This window comes from Toxoplasma gondii, chromosome II (assembly GCF_000006565.2).
Source record: "Toxoplasma gondii ME49 chromosome II, whole genome shotgun sequence".
NCBI classification, from domain to species: domain Eukaryota; phylum Apicomplexa; class Conoidasida; order Eucoccidiorida; family Sarcocystidae; genus Toxoplasma; species Toxoplasma gondii.
In genome coordinates, this window is record NC_031469.1 from 1,938,267 (window position 1) to 1,957,125 (window position 18,859).

General features: G+C 52.8%; 2 protein-coding genes across 2 annotated transcripts; one reads left to right on the forward strand and one right to left on the reverse strand.

Annotated features, from left to right (window-relative positions):
• Positions 1-1,502: 1,502 nt before the first annotated feature.
• On the forward strand, positions 1,503-16,106 carry TGME49_297720 (trehalose-phosphatase). Its single transcript, XM_002371151.2, has 18 exons — positions 1,503-1,933; positions 3,062-3,198; positions 3,536-3,665; positions 4,157-5,110; positions 5,559-5,806; positions 6,209-6,326; positions 6,677-6,806; positions 7,442-7,668; positions 7,859-8,085; positions 8,770-9,059; positions 9,949-10,091; positions 10,799-10,881; positions 11,050-11,211; positions 11,684-11,831; positions 12,379-12,519; positions 13,070-13,125; positions 13,601-13,667; positions 14,019-16,106. The coding sequence occupies exons 1-18, from the start codon at positions 1,835-1,837 to the stop codon at positions 14,325-14,327; spliced, it is 3,669 nt and encodes a 1,222-aa protein (XP_002371192.1). The 5' UTR covers positions 1,503-1,834; the 3' UTR covers positions 14,328-16,106.
• A 410-nt stretch (positions 16,107-16,516) lies between these two features.
• On the reverse strand, positions 16,517-17,098 carry TGME49_297725 (hypothetical protein; the record flags this gene model as incomplete). Its single annotated transcript, XM_018782330.1, has 2 exons — positions 16,517-16,533; positions 16,903-17,098. The coding sequence occupies 2 exons, from the start codon at positions 17,096-17,098 to the stop codon at positions 16,517-16,519; spliced, it is 213 nt and encodes a 70-aa protein (XP_018638374.1).
• Between the last annotated feature and the right edge of the window lie 1,761 nt (positions 17,099-18,859).

The following is an 18,859-nucleotide window of genomic DNA, read 5'->3' on the forward strand; positions in this document are numbered from 1 at the left end:
ATTCCTAACGGAGACGCGACTGGTTCTCCCAACAGGCTCAAAGTAACCTTTAGACAAATGGAACTCTCGCTGTATCTCTGAGCTCAGCAGCGGCAGCAGGGAGAGACAGAGAAACGAATCCGTAGTACAAGACCAGGCCACGAACTTTGATTTCCTTTGTTCTGTTCTCACGTTGAGCTCCACACCGCGGGAGTGCACCGCCAGTCCTGTCACACTGGCTCGGCAAAAACAATGTGTAGGGTCTCGCCTCGCAACTGCTTTTCGTCAGTCCCCCATCCCGTAGTCTTGAGAGTGCAGGCTAGCATACGAGATGTTTTCTCCAGTGACGACGAGTGTTGAAGAAGCGCGACACAAGGCGTCGACGCAGTGTCATCTGCCAGACATCCCACAAGGGCTGTCGGTGTGCGCGACCTCGGCGGCCCAACTTTTTTTGAATTTCTGAAGACACTAACTTGTTTGAAACTTCCATTTTCGCCGTTAGGATGACTTCACGGTCTACCGGAAGCCACCTGAACTGGAAAAGAGTACAGCAGCATCCCGAACCTTCAGCAGATGAGTGTAACTTGGATGACTGTATATATTGGCAGGTAAGGGGCAATCAGTGCGAGCGTAAGGTTTGCCACGAAATTTACTCGGGAAAACAGACTAGACTGTACTAGGGTTAGATTTATGATCTTCAGTACAACCGGCAGGAGCGGGTACACTGTGCAACAGGCTCGTCACGCACTTCCTGTACGCCTGCGGAACATCTTGTCTGAAGATCGTAGACGAATCTGTGAGAGTTTTCCACGTTCCCATCTTCCAGTGGCTCGGCTTCTCTCACTTGGCTTCCAGCAACAGAGGCGGTTGTTAAAGAGCGTTTCCACTTTTTTCAACACCTGCAGGAATGCTCACCACTCTCCGGCGCTTCTTCCCTGCTTTTTCCTGGGGGTAGCCCACTTTTTTGTTGAAGTTTTGTCGAGTCCGCATACACGTTTCGCGGTGGGTCAACGAACCCCCGTGTGCATTGTGCCCGCCAGTAACCTGCAGTTTGTTTCGGCAGCGAGCGAGAAAGAGCGGTGGATTGCAAGCGGGAAGACGGCTCTGCGTTTGAGTCTGTTTCCGCCTTCTTCAGTGTGTAAATAGCGGTTGGGACCCGTCACTTGTCTAGGAATGTCTCTTATCGCGGATAGCCTTTGTCCGTCATTCCGGCGATGGTGGCTTTCTCGTCCGCGTGGATAGTGGTGTATGTTTTTCCCGAAAGCAATTGAATTTGGCAGAGTCCCTGCAGCTCCATTTTCCTTCCTCCGGCAGAGACCCTGCATTCTTGAGCGAAGAGAAAGGCGGAAACGCTGGCGTTTTCGGGGAACGCAGCGCCGTCTCTCCCGAAGCGCTGTCCCGTGTCCGGTCAGCGCGCCGCGATTCGCAAGTTCCGTTTTTTCTGTCACGTGCATGCAGATGGACGACAGGATGGCAAGGACCGCTTTTCTCTCTACGAAAATTCTGCTTTCAAATTCGTTTCTCCACCTTTCTCTGTCTTCTTTTTGCCGCTCTCGTGCACATGCGCTCTCCAAACGTTCGTACGCAAGGGGTACACCCTCGACGCGTGGGCCGCTTTTGGTGTCCGTCCGACTCTCTTTCCACTGCGTCCACCAGCTTTTTCTCTGACAGTCTTCCCGCCGCGTCACCTCTGTCTCGGCCTTCTTCAGGCCGTCGTCCGTCTCTTACAAGCGTTTCACGCGGAGAGCTGCGCGCGAGGTTCCCCCGCCGCGGATAGCTCTTTTCTAACCTGTGCCGCCTTCCTTGTCTCTCCTCTTGTCTCTCACGCCCCCGAGAAATCGACTTGCGCATACAAATGCTGTACACCAGGGTTTTCTTCCGTGCAGTGGTTCGGACAGACTTCGGTGAACGAGTCGCCGTCGTCGGGTCTTCCCCGTCTCTGGGGAATTGGCAGGTGAGGCTGCGTCGCCGTCGCCTGCGCCGCTTCGTGACACGGCGAACGGTCGAAATGACAAGCGAAAACCGTTCGTTAGGAAAAAGCGTTCGTTCTGAGGCCACAGCTCTTCTCGCAACTCGCGCGCTGCATGTGCCTGTCTCGTAGAGTCTGCATCACCTTCTGGAGGTCGGGCGTTTGCGGGGGAACGCGACGTCGACTGTGCGGGACAAAGGGAGAGAGGGGCTCTCGCGTCGCGCGGTTCAGAAGTCAAACAGTTGCATTTCGAGTTTTGCGAAACGGAGAACGAAATACGCATGCGCCTTTTTGAAGACCGTCTGTGCTGAAGACAACTCCACGAATCGGACGAGCTCACACCGTGTGTATGTGTGTGTGACGGACTCGAACTGGCGCGACGTCCAAACACACCGTCTTCACTTTGACTGAAAAAGGAGCTGTTTCTCGAGGACGCTTGCAGGAAGTTCACCCTTCCTTCTCCTTTTTCGCATTCGAAAGAACGAAGGAAAAATCCATAGAGACCGCAGCGGCCGGTCCCCGGGTCCGCTTCCAAGTGGGGTGTGTGTAGACCCCACGGCGGGAACTCGGAGGTCGAGCTGTGCGTCTGAAGAAGCGACCGCCCGTATTGTTTTTTCTTTCCCGACGAGTTTGCCGAGTTTGTCTCACGCGCGAATCTGAGGAAACGCGCCTCTGTGTGCCGACGGAGTTATGTGTCTGTCACAATCCGTGAAGCTCTCCTTGCGGCCATCAGAGCAACGGACTGGTCGTGGAGGCCAGCCGCGCCGCGAGAGGCTTTGATGAGCAACTTGTTTTTCGTGGGCAAAGCGGAGACAAAAACGGAGAAGCAGTCTGAGAGAGACGAAGCTGCTCACCCGCTGCCCTGGACGGCGCACACCACTGTGGTTTTGCATGTCCATCTCCGTGTCGGGCAAATATCGTTGCATGCGCCAGTTTAGCTTTTGCGCTTCTGTGGGAGACACAGTCTGTTTGCCGTGTCTCGTTCGACGTTCTCTGGAGTTCTTTACAGGGACTTGCAGTTCCACTCAAGGCACCACGGAAGCTGCCTGCATGTCGCGGTTGGGCGCGCGCGCAAAAAACGTTCTCTTGTTTGCGGTCCGTTTCCCTTTTCAGGCTGAACACGGCCATGAGCTGACCACAAACGAGGATGTCTTCCCTTCGTGGTTCTCCAAGGAGCCTGTCTACTTGCCGCTAAAGAAACCCATATCTTACAAATATGTTGTTCTCGACGAACGCGGCGACATCGTGAGGTAGGCGACAGAGGACACAGACAGAAACATCTATTTTACTGTCCATGTGTATCAATAGTTACATCTATCTACATGGATCTATCTACTTGAATATATCTACAGGGATCTATCTACTTGAATATATCTACAGGGATCTATCTACTTGAATATATTTACATGGATCTATCTACGTTTATGTGTCTATCTTCTATCTAATTATTCATATACGCGTCTACATCTGTACATGTGTATAAAAGGATATGCAGTGTCTGTATGCGAAGGCGGAGCGGAGTGGGTTGTGTACGAGGGTCCAAGGGGGCGTTGCATGCGAAGAGCATTTTTCTCGGTTTTTGGACAGGTGGGAAGAATGCGAGGGAAATCGCGAGTTGGTGCCCACGGGCTTGGAGATGACGGTGGAGGATGACGATGGCCTTTTTAGGGAGCAGATGACGAATCGCGGCGACCACGGAGTCGAAGGCGATGACGACGTAAGTTCCCTTCTCTGAGTGTGGAGTTTCTCTCCCTCTATGCTTCTTAGGAGGCTCTTCTTCTCTTCGTTCTTGTGAGGTTCTCTTCTTCTCTTCGTTCTTGTGAGGTTCTCTTCTTCTCTTCGTTCTTGTGAGGTTCTCTTCTTCGCTTCGTTCTTGTGAGGTTCTCTTCTTCGCTTCGTTCTTGTGAGGTTCTCTTCTTTTCTTCGTTCTTTTGAGGTTCTCTTCTTCTCTTCGTTCTTTTGAGGTTCTGTTCTTCTCTTCGTTCTTGTGAGGTTCTCTTCTTCGCTTCGTTCTTTTGAGGTTCTCTCGCGTTGCATGCCTCTCTCGTAGCTTGCTCCGCCGGCGCGTTCTGATCCCGACGCCGGCCTCGTTCCCGTTCCCCAGGGGTCTTGGCCCTCGGCGGTTGTCGTCACGTTTTCTTCCGCTGTGCTGCGGAACTCGAACGCGTTTGTCGCGTCTGGGCGCTTCTCTGCGGTTTTTCGGCTCAGGTGTCTGTGGCGGCTCTGGACAAGGAGGAGGTGGACGCGCGCAACCGGATGCTGGCGATTCAAGAAGAAGAGCCTGAGTTCGACGAGAACGACAGCGTAATTGTGTGTGCTCTTGACTTGCCTCTGCGCGTGGTGCGTGTCTCGCCGTCTCGTGAGGCTTCTCCGCTGCCCTCCTCTCTGCCCGCGTCGTCGACCGACTCTTCCGGCCAAACAGAAAAGCGCGCGGTTTCATTCCCGGAAGACGCGGGCGCGAGTGCCCGGCGCTCGAGTTCGACCGTCGCGGCGACTCGGGAGGAGGAAACGACTCGCACTGCGAGTTCCTTTCCACAAGTCGAAGAGACGGCGGAGAGAGGACGCGACAGCTCTCTCGCTCTTTGGCCTGGCGCAGCGCGCGACGCTGCTGGCGACTTCGGGGAGGCGCTTCAGCCGCGCGCGACGCGCAGCCGACGAGGCACCTTTGAAGTGAGGCCGAGCAAGAGCGCGTTGTTGCCTTCGCTGTTTCACCTGAGGAAGAAGACGCGGCTGCCTGTGCGTTTCGTCGGGTGGCCGGGCATCCACGTCGAGAACGAAGAGGAGCAGGCGGAGATTGCGGAGCTGCTGCGAGCCTACGACTGTTCGCCGATCTTCCCAGACAAAGACGAGTTCGACTGCCATCTCACCTTCTGCCATCAGGTCCTGTGGCCGCTGTTTCACAACGTCGTCGTCCTTGACTCCAATACCCAGGTCCCGTTCGACTCCGACCTCTGGGCCAAGTACCAGGCTGTGAACAAACTGTGGGCAGACGCGGTGCTCCGCCAGGCGCACGAAACCGACATGGTCTGGGTCCACGACTACCACCTGCTCCTCGCGCCCATGCACATCACGCGGAAAGTCCGACGCGCCAACGTCGGCTTCTTTCTTCACATCCCCTTCCCCTCTTCCGAAATCTTCAGGTGTCTCCCTTGCCGAGAAGACGTGAGTCGAAAAGAAAAAAACGCGACGCGCGTCAACACCTGCGGCTGTGGCGGAGCGGTCTCTGCTCGGGGGTGTATGTACACCCGAGGGGCTTCCCGGAGGTGTGAGCAGGCCAGGCCGCGAGGGCGGCCTCTCCTCCGACGGCGTTGCCACTTTTTTGCATGCAAGCTTCAGGAAACACGCTTTCTTGCCGCGGCTCTCGGTGCGTCTGTCTCGTTCGTTCTTTGCGTTCCCCGTATCGATCCAACCAACATGGACAGACGCCGGTTGTGGGTCTGTGTCTGTGTGCATGTATGCGCATCTAGGGACATGCGTATGAGACGCAAATGTCTTCAACTTGTCTTATGAGTGCGTCCTGACGCCAATGTGTATACTGGGCGTTGCTTCGCTGTTGCGCTGTGCAAGTCCTTTGACCGGTTCGGCGGCTTTTCCTCCTTCTCTTGTTCAGATTTTGCGAGGGATGCTGTGCGCGGACTTGATTGGGTTTCACCTCTTCGAGTACGCGCGCCACTTTCTGGTCGCATGCAAGCGGCTGCTCGGCCTCGAGCACCATTTTTGTCGAGGGGGCATTCTGAACATCGAGTACGGCGGCCGCAACGTCTCGGTCCGCATCGGCCATGTCCACATTCAGTACGCCGACATTCGCTCGAAAATCGAGGCAAACCCGGTGGTTCTGCAGATGGCGCGAGACATCAGGTAAAACACACGGACGTCCAGAGACAGGAAAGAAAGGGGAAATGGGGGAAATATCAAAGACAGGGCTACCCCGCTGGACGGGGCTCGATTTCGAGAAGCTCCAGGTGTCTAGACACCGCGCTTTACCGCAGGTAGTTGTGGGTGCAGAGACCAAGTTGTGTTTCCTCTTCCCCTTTGGTGGAAAGTGTTCGATCCTTTCCAGATTCCATGCACTTCTGTATGGCCGTTCTGTCGTTTTCCAACGACGCCTCGGCTTCTCTGCGGTGTCCGTACGGCACCTGTTTCCCGAGTGCTGGGACGCGTTTTCTCTGAACATTCCGGATTTCCTGGATCTCCGTTTCGCAAAAGGAATGTGGAATTTTTAGCCTCCGGTGTCCGTCGTCTCTCTGCATGCCTGTTCAGACAAAAACACGTCGGAAAATTCATCTTCGTCTCCGTGGACCGCTGCGAGAAATTGGCCGGTCTCCTCCTCAAAGTTCGCGCCTTCCAGGCGTTTCTCGTGACCTACTCTTATGCCAGGGTATGTTCCTTCAAAAGCGTTGTGCGCGCATTGTCCTCTGTTGTTCTCAACCTTCTTCCTCCGTCGCGCCTGGACGGAGGCTCTCCCTTCGCTTCCCTTTTTCTCTCTCTGCTTCTTTACTTCCGTCGACGCTTGTGTGGGTGCTTGGCTGTGGCTTTTAGACGCGTCGCGCGTGTGAATGGAGCCGCAGAGTGTATCCGCGAGAAACGCGCATCAATGCGTAGCGCGAACTCGACTTCCTCCGAGGTCCAGCTTGAGTAGCCTCCCCAGCAAAAGGGAGTTTATGTGGACCTAGACATCCCTTGAACACTGCGGTCGACACTTTCCTCTCGACTCCGCTGCGTTTTCAGGGAAATGTCGTTCTCATTCAGTACGCGTATCCTACCATCAAATACGCAGAAGACACAGAAACCATGGCGACGGAACTCAAAGAGCTCGTGGAGAAAGTCAATGCCCAGTTCGCCTTGCCAGATCGCCCAGGTGAGGAGAAATCGCAGGTTCTTTTTCAGTCTTCCGAGGTCTCTGCAGCGTGTTCCTTCTTTGGGGAGCAAGGGCGTCTTTTTTCGGCAAAACCTTCTACCGCAGTCTTGGGTCACTGGTGCATCTTGCCGCTGTCGCTCTGCACTTGCCGCTGTCGCTCTGCACTTGCCGCTGTCGCTCTGCACTTACCGCTGTCGCTCTGCACTTACCGCTGTCGCTCTGCACTTGCCGCTGTCGCTCTGCACTTGCCGTTGTCGCTCTGCACTTGCCGTTGTCGCTCTGCACTTGCCGTTGTCGCTCTGCACTTGCCGTTGTCGCTCTGCACTTACCGCTGTCGAGCTCTCCCGAGTTCCGCCGAATTTCCTTCTCTCTCGCGGGTCGGCTTTCCTCTTCGCGACAGCAAAGACAACGGCGCTGCTCTGCTGCCTGGGTCGCTGTTTGTCGAGGCGCCATGTGAGAAACTCGTCAAGAATCATTCAGTCGGTGTCTGTGTGTCTCTCGGGGGAGGGGAGGGGGGGGTCTCCTCATCGGCTGGCCTTGTCTTCTCTGCTTGCGCGGTCAAAGAATCGTTTCTCTGGGGTCGCCAGTGCACTTTGCGGGTCTCTTTGTCTCTCTGGAACGGCCTCTCTTTTCAGATTTCCAACATATCGAACTCCACATCCAGCCGGTCGGCTGGGAGGAGAAGTGGGCGTTGTTTACCGCGGGCGACTGCTTCCTTGACACATCGATCCGAGATGGCCTGAATCTCAATCCGTTCGAGTTTATCTGTTGCCACAAAGACAACGTCACCGGTGTGATTTTATCAGAGTTCACGGGGTGCAGCAGAGCCCTCGCCTCGGCCATTCGCGTCAATCCTTGGAAGGTCAGTTGAAAAAGCAAGTCAGTTGAAAAAACAAGACACACGCGAAGCGCGCTGAGAGACAAAAGGAGTTCTTCTCTCTCGTGCTGTCTCCTCTCTTTCGTCTCGCTCTTTCTTCTTTCTCCTCCCTTTCTTCTCTGGCTCGTCTTCCGCTGTAGCCGCCACTCTGCGTTCGTCCGCTGCGCCTCTGCAGGTGGAGGCGGTGGCAGATGCGATGGACAGAATCATCAACATGCCTGTGGAGGAGCAGCGCGACCGGTTCACCCGCGACCGCGACTACTTGAGTCACAACAGTACGCAGAAGTGGGCAGACGAAAACATTCTGGATCTGCGACGAGCCCGGAAACCAGACGACTTCGTCTACGTCTCTTGGGGTCTCGGCAACACCTTCCGCGTCCTAGGCATGGACTCCAACTTCCGGTAAGAAGAGTTGTTAGGACCGGGGAAACGGTCGACGGCCAAGGCAGGTCCACGCGACAGTGCAACAGAGAGCGGGGAAGCTGTCAAGAGGCGAACGCGTCAGCTCTGCTCAGCCAAAGACGCGGTCGGGGGGCCTTCGGGGGAAGAGAAACGCACATGTGGTATTCCAGCTCTTTCGAAGCCGGCTGAACAAGGTGCTCTGCTGTGCCAAGGACTTCGCTGTCGGCGCGCGGATCTGCGTAGCGTCTTCTGCCCTAGATCGCAGCAGCAGGAGTGTCAGAGCGCTGGTGCAGGAGAACCTCGGCGAGGAAGGAAGGGCGCCTGGAGTCGAGTCCAAGAAGGAGAAGCCGCGGCAGATCCCGGAGGAAACGACGAAGAGCAGGAAGGTTGCCGGCGCGCAGAGAGGAAGACAGCGAGAAGGGGCGGCCGAGGCCGGGGACAGTGTGGAGAAAATGCGACAGAGCAGTGGAGAACGGGAGGAGACCAGGGGATGGACAAGTCGAGAAGGAAGTCGAGGAAAAGGACAGCGAGGAATCGACGAAGAAGATAGGGGGAAGGGAACCAAGGCAGCGCTTTTCAAGGTTTACGGCAACGACCAGTTCTGCGGAGCGCCTGCGATTCGACCTTTCGAACTCGAGTTCTCCAGAAGCGTTTTCGGACCTTGTTGCTGCTCCTGTTTTCCAGGTTTCTGGACACAAATCAAGTGGTGCGAGGCTACCGAACTTCTCGACATCGCGTCTTCTTCTTCGACTGCGAAGGCACACTCGCGCCGGACAGACGCCGAATCACTTTTGTACCTGGCGGCGAAAATCTTTTTGCGCAAGGTCGCCCGCCTTCGCCGCAAGTCAAGGACTGTCTCCAGGCGCTTGTCGACGACCAAAGAAACACTGTTGTCATTCTCTCGGGACGCGACAGACACCTCCTAGAGGAATGGTTCTCTTCCATCAGAGGCATTGGACTTTGTGCCGAACACGGTAAGGCGACAGTGTAGGTGCTTCGACAAATCTCGACGTCTTCCCCCCCCCCCCCCCCCACACACACACACATCTACAGATGCATATGTATATGTATACATATATATACAGTTGTGTGCATTATACGTACGCATATATATATATATATATATATATATATATATACGTATGTATGCATATGCATATATAAGCGTACACTGATGTGCCGTATGCAGAAACATAGACGTAGGGATGCATTCTGTGGTTCACGGACATGTGAGTTGGGAGACAGCGAGAGAAATCGGTTTCGTTGAGGGTTCCTGGAATCGTCGAGAGTGAGAGTTTGCGAAGGATCGGGTGGCTGGATCTGAAAATAAAGTTTTTTCGAGTTCTGCGGAAGCGAAGAGCCGTAGGGTGTCGGAAACAGGAGAGATTCTGCAGGGGAAAGACACACGAGATGCGCGGTTTCCGAGGACACACACCTGGTCCCTTCACTCACATGCAGCATCTGCTAGCTTCCACAATCCATGGACAATGAGACACCGGTGATAAAAGATCCCTTCCTTCTACCACTTCCACGTTAATATATATATTTATATATTTATATATATATATATATATATATTTATATATATAGGTCTATGTGTAGATCCGTAGAAAGGCGTATATGCATGTATCTGCACTTTTGTGTCGGCGTGTATGTAAATGTATTTACACATACAGATCCGTGAATCTCCATCCATACGTTTTTGTATTTATGTAGACATATATATATATATATATGTATATGTATATATATGTATATGTATAGGGGGGAGATTGTGTGTTTTTTTGTCGTTTGCTTGAGAGGTTTGTTTTCAGTGCGTTGTGGTGATAAGAGCTTTTGGAGTGACCTGCGGTTGGTTTTCAGGTTTTTACTACCGGGTTCCGGGCATCACGGGGGACCAGTGGCACTGCATGTCTCGTCAAACAGACTTCACGTGGAAGCAAGTGGCGATCGAGCTGATGCTGCAGTATGTGAAGCGAACTCAGGGCTCATTCATCGAAAACAAAGTAGGTGAACGGTGGTTTTTCTTTTCTGGAACGTCTCCCTTGCGTGGACCTCACGCTCTCTCCTCGAAACGTCGCCGCCCCCGCCACACAGAGCTGCCGGCGCCTTCTCTCTCCTCGACTAGAGAACTCGCAGGTCGCGATCGAGAGCGGAGTCGAAGACGAGTCTCTTTTTCGCTTCAGTTGCGAAGCGCGTCGTTTCTGACTTGGCGTCCACGAAGAACTGGAAAAAAACCTGTGCTGGAACGGTTCTCAAGAGTCGAAAACCGACAGTTGTGACGCTTGGGACCCGCAAGCTGACTTCCAAGTGCGACGCGAAGTTCGCTGCGTTTGAACACTTGCCAGTTGCGAGAGGATCTCTGTAGTTCCTTGCAGACATTTCATGTCCGCCGATTCCTTCTCTGCGCTTGTGCGCAGCCTTCTTGTCGGCAGTTCCTTGCGGCTGGCGGTAGAACCGTACCAAACACACTGGCGTTTACACAGAGCCCCGCTGCGTCTGATTCACCTCGTGAAGGAGGAGTGCGAGGGTGGCTGTTCTGGACAAGCTTTTGTTCACCGTGACGTCCGCCTCAAAACTCCGGAGTGAACATCGCAGAGTCGGATTCCTGCGTCTACAGACGCTGGCTTTTCTCTTGTGCATGTGCCTCCAGTCCTGCTCGGACTCGAAGCTGAATGTGACAACAGTGAATTCTTCTCTCGTTCTGCTGCAGGGAAGTGCTCTCGTCTTCCAGTACCGCGACGCAGATCCGGATTTCGGCAGCATGCAAGCCAAGGATCTCTCGAACTACCTCGGGTGAGAAACTCGCATTCTGCGCGAACACCCTCAGCGCTTCTCAGGCTTTGTTCGCCGCATTTCTTCAGACAAGGAAAATGGGTCGGTGAAGGGCACTGCGTCAGGCGCCTTCGCCTCTCGCCTTCGGGTGCGCAACGTGTATCGAAAAGGAATCTGATTTCTTTTCAGGGAACTGCTCTTCGGCTATCCTGTCTCGGTCATGAGCGGGAAAGGCTACGTGGAAGTGAAACTGCGAGGTGTCAACAAAGGGCATGCAGTCGAGAAAGTTCTGCGGAAACTCAGCAACCTCCACGGAGACGTCGACTTCGTTCTCTGCGTCGGAGATGACAGGTAAACAGACCAATGAAAGCTGACGAACGAGACGCAAGAAAACTCGCACGTGAGCCATCTACTTCTACTCACGTGAATACACATACATGCACATGCACACATACTACCTACATATGTATATGCATATATATATATATATATATATGTGTATATATATATGTATATATGTATATATATGTATATGTGTGCATATATATATATATATATATATGTATATGCGTAGAGAAGTACTTGTGCAGTTCTGTGTTTGTGAGTGGATATTCCTGTGCACAGAGGCGTAGCGTTTTTCATGTGAGTTTTAGAAGTGAATGTATGCTGTTGAGTCTGGAGAAGGCGTCGGCTCTTTTCAGGGCGCATACTTTTGAGGAAAGGTGAGTTTCGCAGTTGAGGGAACGGGAAGCGATGGTGTTGGCAGGACGCGATTGAGGAGACTGCATTCCAGAGGCCTTCCTTTCTTCTGAATTTTCTTCAGAAGCGACGAAGACATGTTCGCGGTCATCAACGCCATGACGGAAGACGGGGACCAGCTGTGCCTGCCAGAGGGCAGCGGCGCCGGGAGCAGCGGCCTCTATCGCCACACACAGTCGAAGGATCGAATTCCTAGACGCAACTCTGTCTCTGTACGCGGCGGGTCGATGACGCAACGCGTCAAAATTGGGGAAGCGAGCTGTCCTCAGAGATCTGCGTACTTCTCCCACACTTGCAGACGTATACATGGCTTTCTGCGCAGTTGCTGCTGTATCTGTAAATGTTTGTGCCGGTCTTTGTCCAACATACATATACATATACATATATGTATGTATATATATATATATTTATTTAATGTATTTAATATATTGATATTCATTAGTGTATGTATGTACAGAAACGTTGCAGAAGTGCGTAGGTTGATAGATGTGTGCCGTAAGTGAGAGGAAGAAAGCCCTGACGTACCGTGAGATGTGCGTCGCGAGAGTTTGAAAAGACATACACATATACATATATACAAATTATACATATATATATATATATATATATACATATATGTATATATATATATATGTATATATATATATATATATCTCGAACTGTTGAGATACACGTCTGCATAGGTGTAGGTAACTAGATGCCAATACACAGACAACAGACTTTATTTGAATGTGCGTACATCTTTTCTCTCGCTTTCAGTCGGATGAGAACCGAGCAGAAGCTGTCGTTGGAAACGTGGAGGGACTCATGAAGCGTGACGGGTCGATGCAGCATGCGGGGGCGCTCGGCAGCGGCTTGACCTCTGCGTCTTCCAGCACAAGTCTCAGTGGGCACACAAAGGTAAAGGAAACAACTGCGGGGGAAGGCGTAGAAAGGCGAGCAGGAAGGCGAGGAGGAAGAGAAGACAAAGCGAGGAGCGAGGGAGAGACCGAACGCAGAAACAAGGAGGTGACGCAAAGGAGGAGAGCCGGAGGAGGAAGGAGGGACGCACACAGGCAAAAAGAAGAGCAGCAGAAGGGAGGGAGACGAACAGCGAGGGAGAGAAGAGAGCAGACAAGGAGATGATACAGCAGAGGAAAGAAAGGAGGGGAAGACGCGCGGGGCGTACCAGAGAAAGAAGAAAGGAGACAGGTACGAAGCGAACGATAGGGCGGAGGGAGGGAGCGAGAGAAGAGAAACGGAGAGGAGAGACTCAACCTTGCGTTCGAACAAGGATGCAGAGCACGGAGAAGAATCGAAAGGGGCTGTGGAGCCCGACGATACAAAGAGGAGAAAACAGAAACAAAAGACAGAGAAAAAGAAACAAGACACAGGAGCGCAGACACAGCATGAGGAAACGAGGACGGAAGTGATGCAAGTGTGTATCTCTTTGTTGTGTTGGAATGTGCAGAAAACGAGTCCTCACTTTTTCACATGCACCGTCGGCAAGAAGCCGTCCAACGCTCGGTATGTTTTTTTTTTAAAAAACAAAGTTTCTTAGAGCACTTTTCCCCGCGTTTTCGTCTCGTGCCGTCTCATCTGCGTCTTTCCGTCTCAGCGCATTACTTCACTTTCTTCTTTTTTTCTTTCGTTCTTCTAATCCAGTCTTCTTGCGTGTGTGAATGCTGTGTCGTCCTTCGTCTCTCTCCATGCGTATCCTCTGTACCTCTCTTGGCCCGCAGTCGCCTCCGTCAAGGGGGAACGCAAACGACGCGGCGACGTGGAACGCGAAATGTGCAGAAGGTGCTCCACGGTCTCCAGAGTTTTCTGAAGTGTGTCTTCAAGTTTCGCCGAACAACGATTCGTGTCGACTGTTCGGATAACTTCAAAAGACGACGCGCCATCCTTGTTTCCCTCCTCTCGTTTCTGGCTTTGGCTTTTTCGAAACGCGGAGTTCCTCTGTTTCATTCGTCTTTTTGGCCCGTTCTCGATCTCTTCACAGGTATTACCTCAACGACACTGAGGATGTCTCCGATCTCCTCGACTCTCTGCAGCAGTGCACTGAGAAGGTAAACTTCTTGCCCCCAGACACACTCTGTTCGCAGGTGGAGGCGTCCGCCGTGTTTTTCAGTTTAATCCGGTTCTTGCCTTGGGCCTCGCCCCCCCCCTTTGTTCTACGCCATCGGCTCTCTTCATGCGCGTCCCGTCATGTGCCGTCGCGTTCTCTTTGCGGTGTCCCTCCTCTTTCCTCGCTTCGTGTGTGTTTCGCGTCGTTTTCTGTGGCGTCACCCCCATCACTGGCTCCCTCCCTCCCATCCTCTCTCTTCTGCTGTCGCGTTCTCTCTCTTTTTCTGTGTTTGTTCAATCCGCTTGACCTTTTCATCTCGCTGCAGGTGTGCTCGGCTCGTGTGGTTCTCCAGGACGGGAAGGAGCAGTGGAGTTCGTCGAAGGACGCGAGTTGCCTCTCGGCGCCAGTCGTGGCGGCCGCGGCGGCTGCGGGCTCGCTCGCGGGGAACGCGGCGGTGCAGCTGAGGAAAGGCGACAGCGCAGGTTCGAACTTTGCGAGTCTGTGGAGATCGCCTCTGGGATCAGGAGCAGGTCGCACGAGAGAACGAACGCTCGCGCAGTGGGCGGGGCAGGCGCCGAGCGCCATCTTCAGTCGCCCCGTCGGTGCCGTTGAAGTTCGCGCCAACGCAGCTGGCAGCACAGATCGCCCAACAGACGAGTAGAACGAGATAGGCGAAAGCTCTTGTACAGAGAGAGGAACAGTTCGGCCTCCGAGGAGACGAGCGTAGGAACTCGAAGAGGAAGAAGGAGGTGGAGGCGCAAGTGGAACGGAAGAAGGCAGGTGGTGTGTGCGGTCTGGCGAGAAACACCGTCGAGAGGGAGGAGAGAAACGGAAGGATATACGAGAGCGATGAAGACAGGGAAAGGAGAAGGCACTGCGTGAGAGCGAAGGAACCTTGAAAGGGGGAGTTGGAGAGACACTGGCAGAGAGAAAAGGGAGACGCGGATCTCCAGAGAATGGGTTCTCTGTAAGACTGCGAGCCGACCAAAGATACGCAAGTCGATTGAGAGGGGCAGAAGGCAGACGGCGAGGAAAGAAGGTGGGTGGCAAACACGAGAGTGCTCCGAGGAAAAACGCGATGAAGGAGCAGCTGCGTGAACGAGCGCGTTTCAGCACAGTGCTTACCACCTTACTTTTGTGGTCCGATGCTGCTGGGGCCGGGGAGGGAAATCGAGAAATAGCAAATGTTCGCGACTTGCGGGCAAGATGAGGGGAGAACAGTGACGATTCGGCTATATTAGGTAACGGAAAAGGTCGGAGACGTGGACTCTGGGCTTTCTCGACAGCTGAGCAACACCAACAAGCGCGCTTTTCACGTTCACCGTACCTAGCACACACTGGACGCACAGTGGAAGGCGACAGAGAGAGTCGCAGCGAAGGGAATCCTGAAGTTCTTGAAGGAATCGAGCAGTAACTTCCGCGGAAGCGATACGGGGGTGACGGTAGGACGACTAAACAACACACGCTGGAAGTCCTTTTTAGAGAAAGAAACGGGGGGGGGGGGGAGAGAAGGAAGCGGCAGCGCTGAAGGGAAGATAAGCGGAGCTCACTGCGAGAAAAACAAATCAGGGAAGAACAGCTTTCTTCCGTCCAAGACTTTTTTCCGACCATTTCTGTGTCTTGTTCGTCTCGTCTCTCTTCGAACTCCGTCTGTCTCCATATGAGTCACCTTGGCGCGGGTGGGTGCGGCTGTCTGGCTGCATGCGAATTCTTGAAAACTGAGTGCGAGGGCGGAATCAGCGAAGACTTTGATTTCGCGTGGGTTTTTTCTCTTTGCCGAGTGAGGCAGTTTGAGATGTTTTCAAGCAGAGAGAACGAGGCATGTGCGTGTGTCTCCCGGCTTCCTTCATCGAGAATCGTGGCGTTTGCTGTCGCGTGGCGGCATCTGAACAGCTTTTCGCCAGTTTTCTACAAAGGAAAATGTCTTTGTCCGCTATGCGAACGGGCGTCGTGCCTGCAGTTCCCGGCTTTCAGGGAACACGTGTAGACTTTCTACTTTTACGAGGAATCCCCCGGGGTCCGAGAGAATGAACATTCGTGTAGAGGAAACATGCTTTGCGGCCGTTCATGGTGCCGATCGCAGGCCGTGGTGGAAGCAAGAAATCTCCACACAGGCAATAGTGAGTAACAAATGCACATTCGCTTTTGTTGTGACCGTCTCGTCATAGATGATATGGGGCGTTTGCATGCGCGTGGCTCGCGATACTGTCTACGCCTGTTTTCTTCGGGACCAGCTCCGCGTAGCGAAAAAACGAGAACCTGTGCGCTCGCGGAAAAACGAAGTGGTTCCGCACCGAGTGTACGCTTCTGTGGGTGCTAAGCAGACACAGGTCGGTGTGGTTTTTCGTTTTGTGTAGAATCCTGCTGCTTCCACCCGCTGGATAACATCTTGAACGCAACTTTGTCTCGAAGAAAAAGGCAATTCACCACTGGAGAGCGCACATTCCGGTTCCGCAGATTTCTGCTGAGGCACACACACTCGATTTTCGTGGAAGATAGAGGCAGCGATTGTGTGCACGAAAGTACACAAATACCCATCAGAAAACAAAAGAAACGACACTCACAGTTACAGATGATAAAGTGGGACTTCCAGGTTTCTGTAGAAACTGAGTTTTTTTCGGCGAGGCGATCCTTCGATCCAGATCTTCTGCCAACTAGCTGGTCGAGCAGAGGCCTACTGTCCGGTCTCTGCGGAAGGTCCGTCGGGAAATTCCGTGCAGAGACTGCGCAGTTTTCAATACGGTGTGCTCTGGTTATTTGTTGCGTTAACAAGCGGATAGAATTGGAGGTACGAACAACCGTGACCAAGCGCTCTCCACGAAGTAGGGAAGTCCACGGCGTGTGTTTCTCTCAGAGTTCAGAGTGCTCTGCGTTGCTCAAAAAGGGTAAAGAAAGGCACAAGATAACGCGGATCTGCAAAAACAGGCACATAAGAGCCGAGCCACTTGTCCAGCTTCGTGTCCACGCTGCCTCGATTGAGTGCAGATGTAAACTTGCAACTGAAACCCAGAAGATCTTGCTCTTAACCGTTCGACAAGCCAAGCAGCGTAGGTCATTTTTCACAACACTCCGCAGTGTTCTGTACCGTACGAAGCGCCTCTATAGGAACTCGCAAAAGGCTCCCAATCTCAGAGATTATCTGAAGGTCCATGAATTGATACGATGCCCAAACGCGGCGTTCTCAAAGGCTAATAATGTTGTCATGGAGAACTGCAGCTGTGAGAATGTTGTCTTACCTGACAAAATCGTCAGTGTCTTATTTCTTTTGCTTGGCGTGACAGCTACGAAGCTGAGTTCATGCGGTAGAGAGGTGACCCTAATCCATGCGTTTTTTGGACTTCCACAGCTGAACACTGGAAATGCCTCAACTCGTTCTAAAGTGACAGTGTCGTCGCGTTCGTCTCCATTTAATGTTCGTCTGTTTTTCCTCATACAGTGTTTGTTTCATCCCGACGAACTGCGTCGCGGCAAGCATCGAATCACGGCCTCAGTTCCTCTGTCGATTGTTTATCTGAGTTGCTTCACACACAGACACCATGGGTTGCAGTGCGAATTTCAGAGATGACGTTGTATCTCAGTAGACTGGTTAAACACGTTCACGCACTATATCACAGGAATCAAAAAACGCGAGTGTTTAGGTCGACAGCTAGGACTCTTACCGATCAACGAAAGCTTGTTTCCCCATCGTACTGGCGACACAACGAGGCACTGGTGGTTCTTTACCGCTGCGGCCCATATTCGGCAGTGGAATTGTTCAATGTAGACATGTTGCCCAGGTATGTTGAAGCAATTCTCAGTAGTGTCTCGGCCACAGCTACAGCATGTTCGTAGAAACGCGAGCAAGATCGCAACCGCACTATACACAACTCTTCGATCTTCAACACAAGAAGCGCCCCCGGAAACTGCTTAAAAGTCCTAGCAACACGCTAGTGCACATGTTGATCCAGATAAGCGTGCCGATGCGAATGAGAAACAAAGGTCCGTAACAGGCCGTCTAGAATTCTCCTGGCTGTCAGCCACCACTCGCCTCAAGAACGAGCTTTGTTGTCCTTAAGAATCGGCCAGACAGCACAAGAAGGCGCAGAGGGCCTCTCAAATTTTTTCATGCAGCGTGGAAGGAATGTATAAATCGCTGTTTTTGTCAGATTGTGAGTCAGCAACACACAAGCGTGATGGTCTGGCATGTGGTTCTAGACAGAGAGCAGGGAACAGCCGTCGCTTACATGCGGGGAAAGGGAGGTGAGTGAGGCGACCGTTGGGGGGTGTGTCTTGATCTGGGCAGCTTGACGAGTTCCGTCGACCTCAGCTAGCGGCAAGGAGCGAACTCTAACTTTTCGTCTAGTGCCGTCACTAGATTTCTTCTGACGGTCGTAGTCTAGATCATCCGGCATTGGCAAGAGCTTATATCCAGGTTTTTCCTGACAGGGTTGGCCGGCGCGGCCTGCATCCCTTTTCTGTATATCTTGTCCAGGCAGATTCCTGCGAGCTCGATTGATCTTGTACTGCGCAAGATGTCTTATCTAGCGGGAGCTCTCCTCTGTCGCCTGGTTGCGACCGCCAGCTTCTTTAGCAAGGTTTCTGGCTTCCCAAGAGGCTCCAAGAAAATGCTATCCTCGCGAAGCGGCATATTTGTGCTGTTGGAGGAGAGAAACAGTGACGGACGTGGAGTTGGCTGCGCCATTTCTCAAACCGGCAGTTGCTTAAACAGCACTATCCGCAAGACATCTCCAGGGGCTAGATCCGATCTGCTGAACCAAGAAATGATCTGTCCGCGCATCTGCCCGAAATGCTGCAAGCCGATGAGACGGCGGGAGGCTGATCGCGCCATGACAGGCGGTGTGGAACTCAGCAGCAATGCAGCGGCAGAGAAGACAGATTTCGAGTCCATAAAAGACGCTTCTTGGCAAATTGTGGACTTTGAACAACCGTCCGAAAAAGAGAAAGGAATAATACTTGAATCCCAGTGCATGCCAGACGCAACGGAGTGGGTAGTGTTCATCTAACTTGGCGGTGGGAGAGTTCTTTACACTTTGCCAGGATAAAGCCTGTGATTCAAGAGTCAGTGCGTTGTCTTGCGTATACCGCGTGAAACAAACATTAGGTATGGCAATTGGTGAAAGTGGCCGTGCTACCTGTTACCGTATAAACTGTAGACTACCTAGATGACCAACCGTTCACAGTAATACGTAGCAA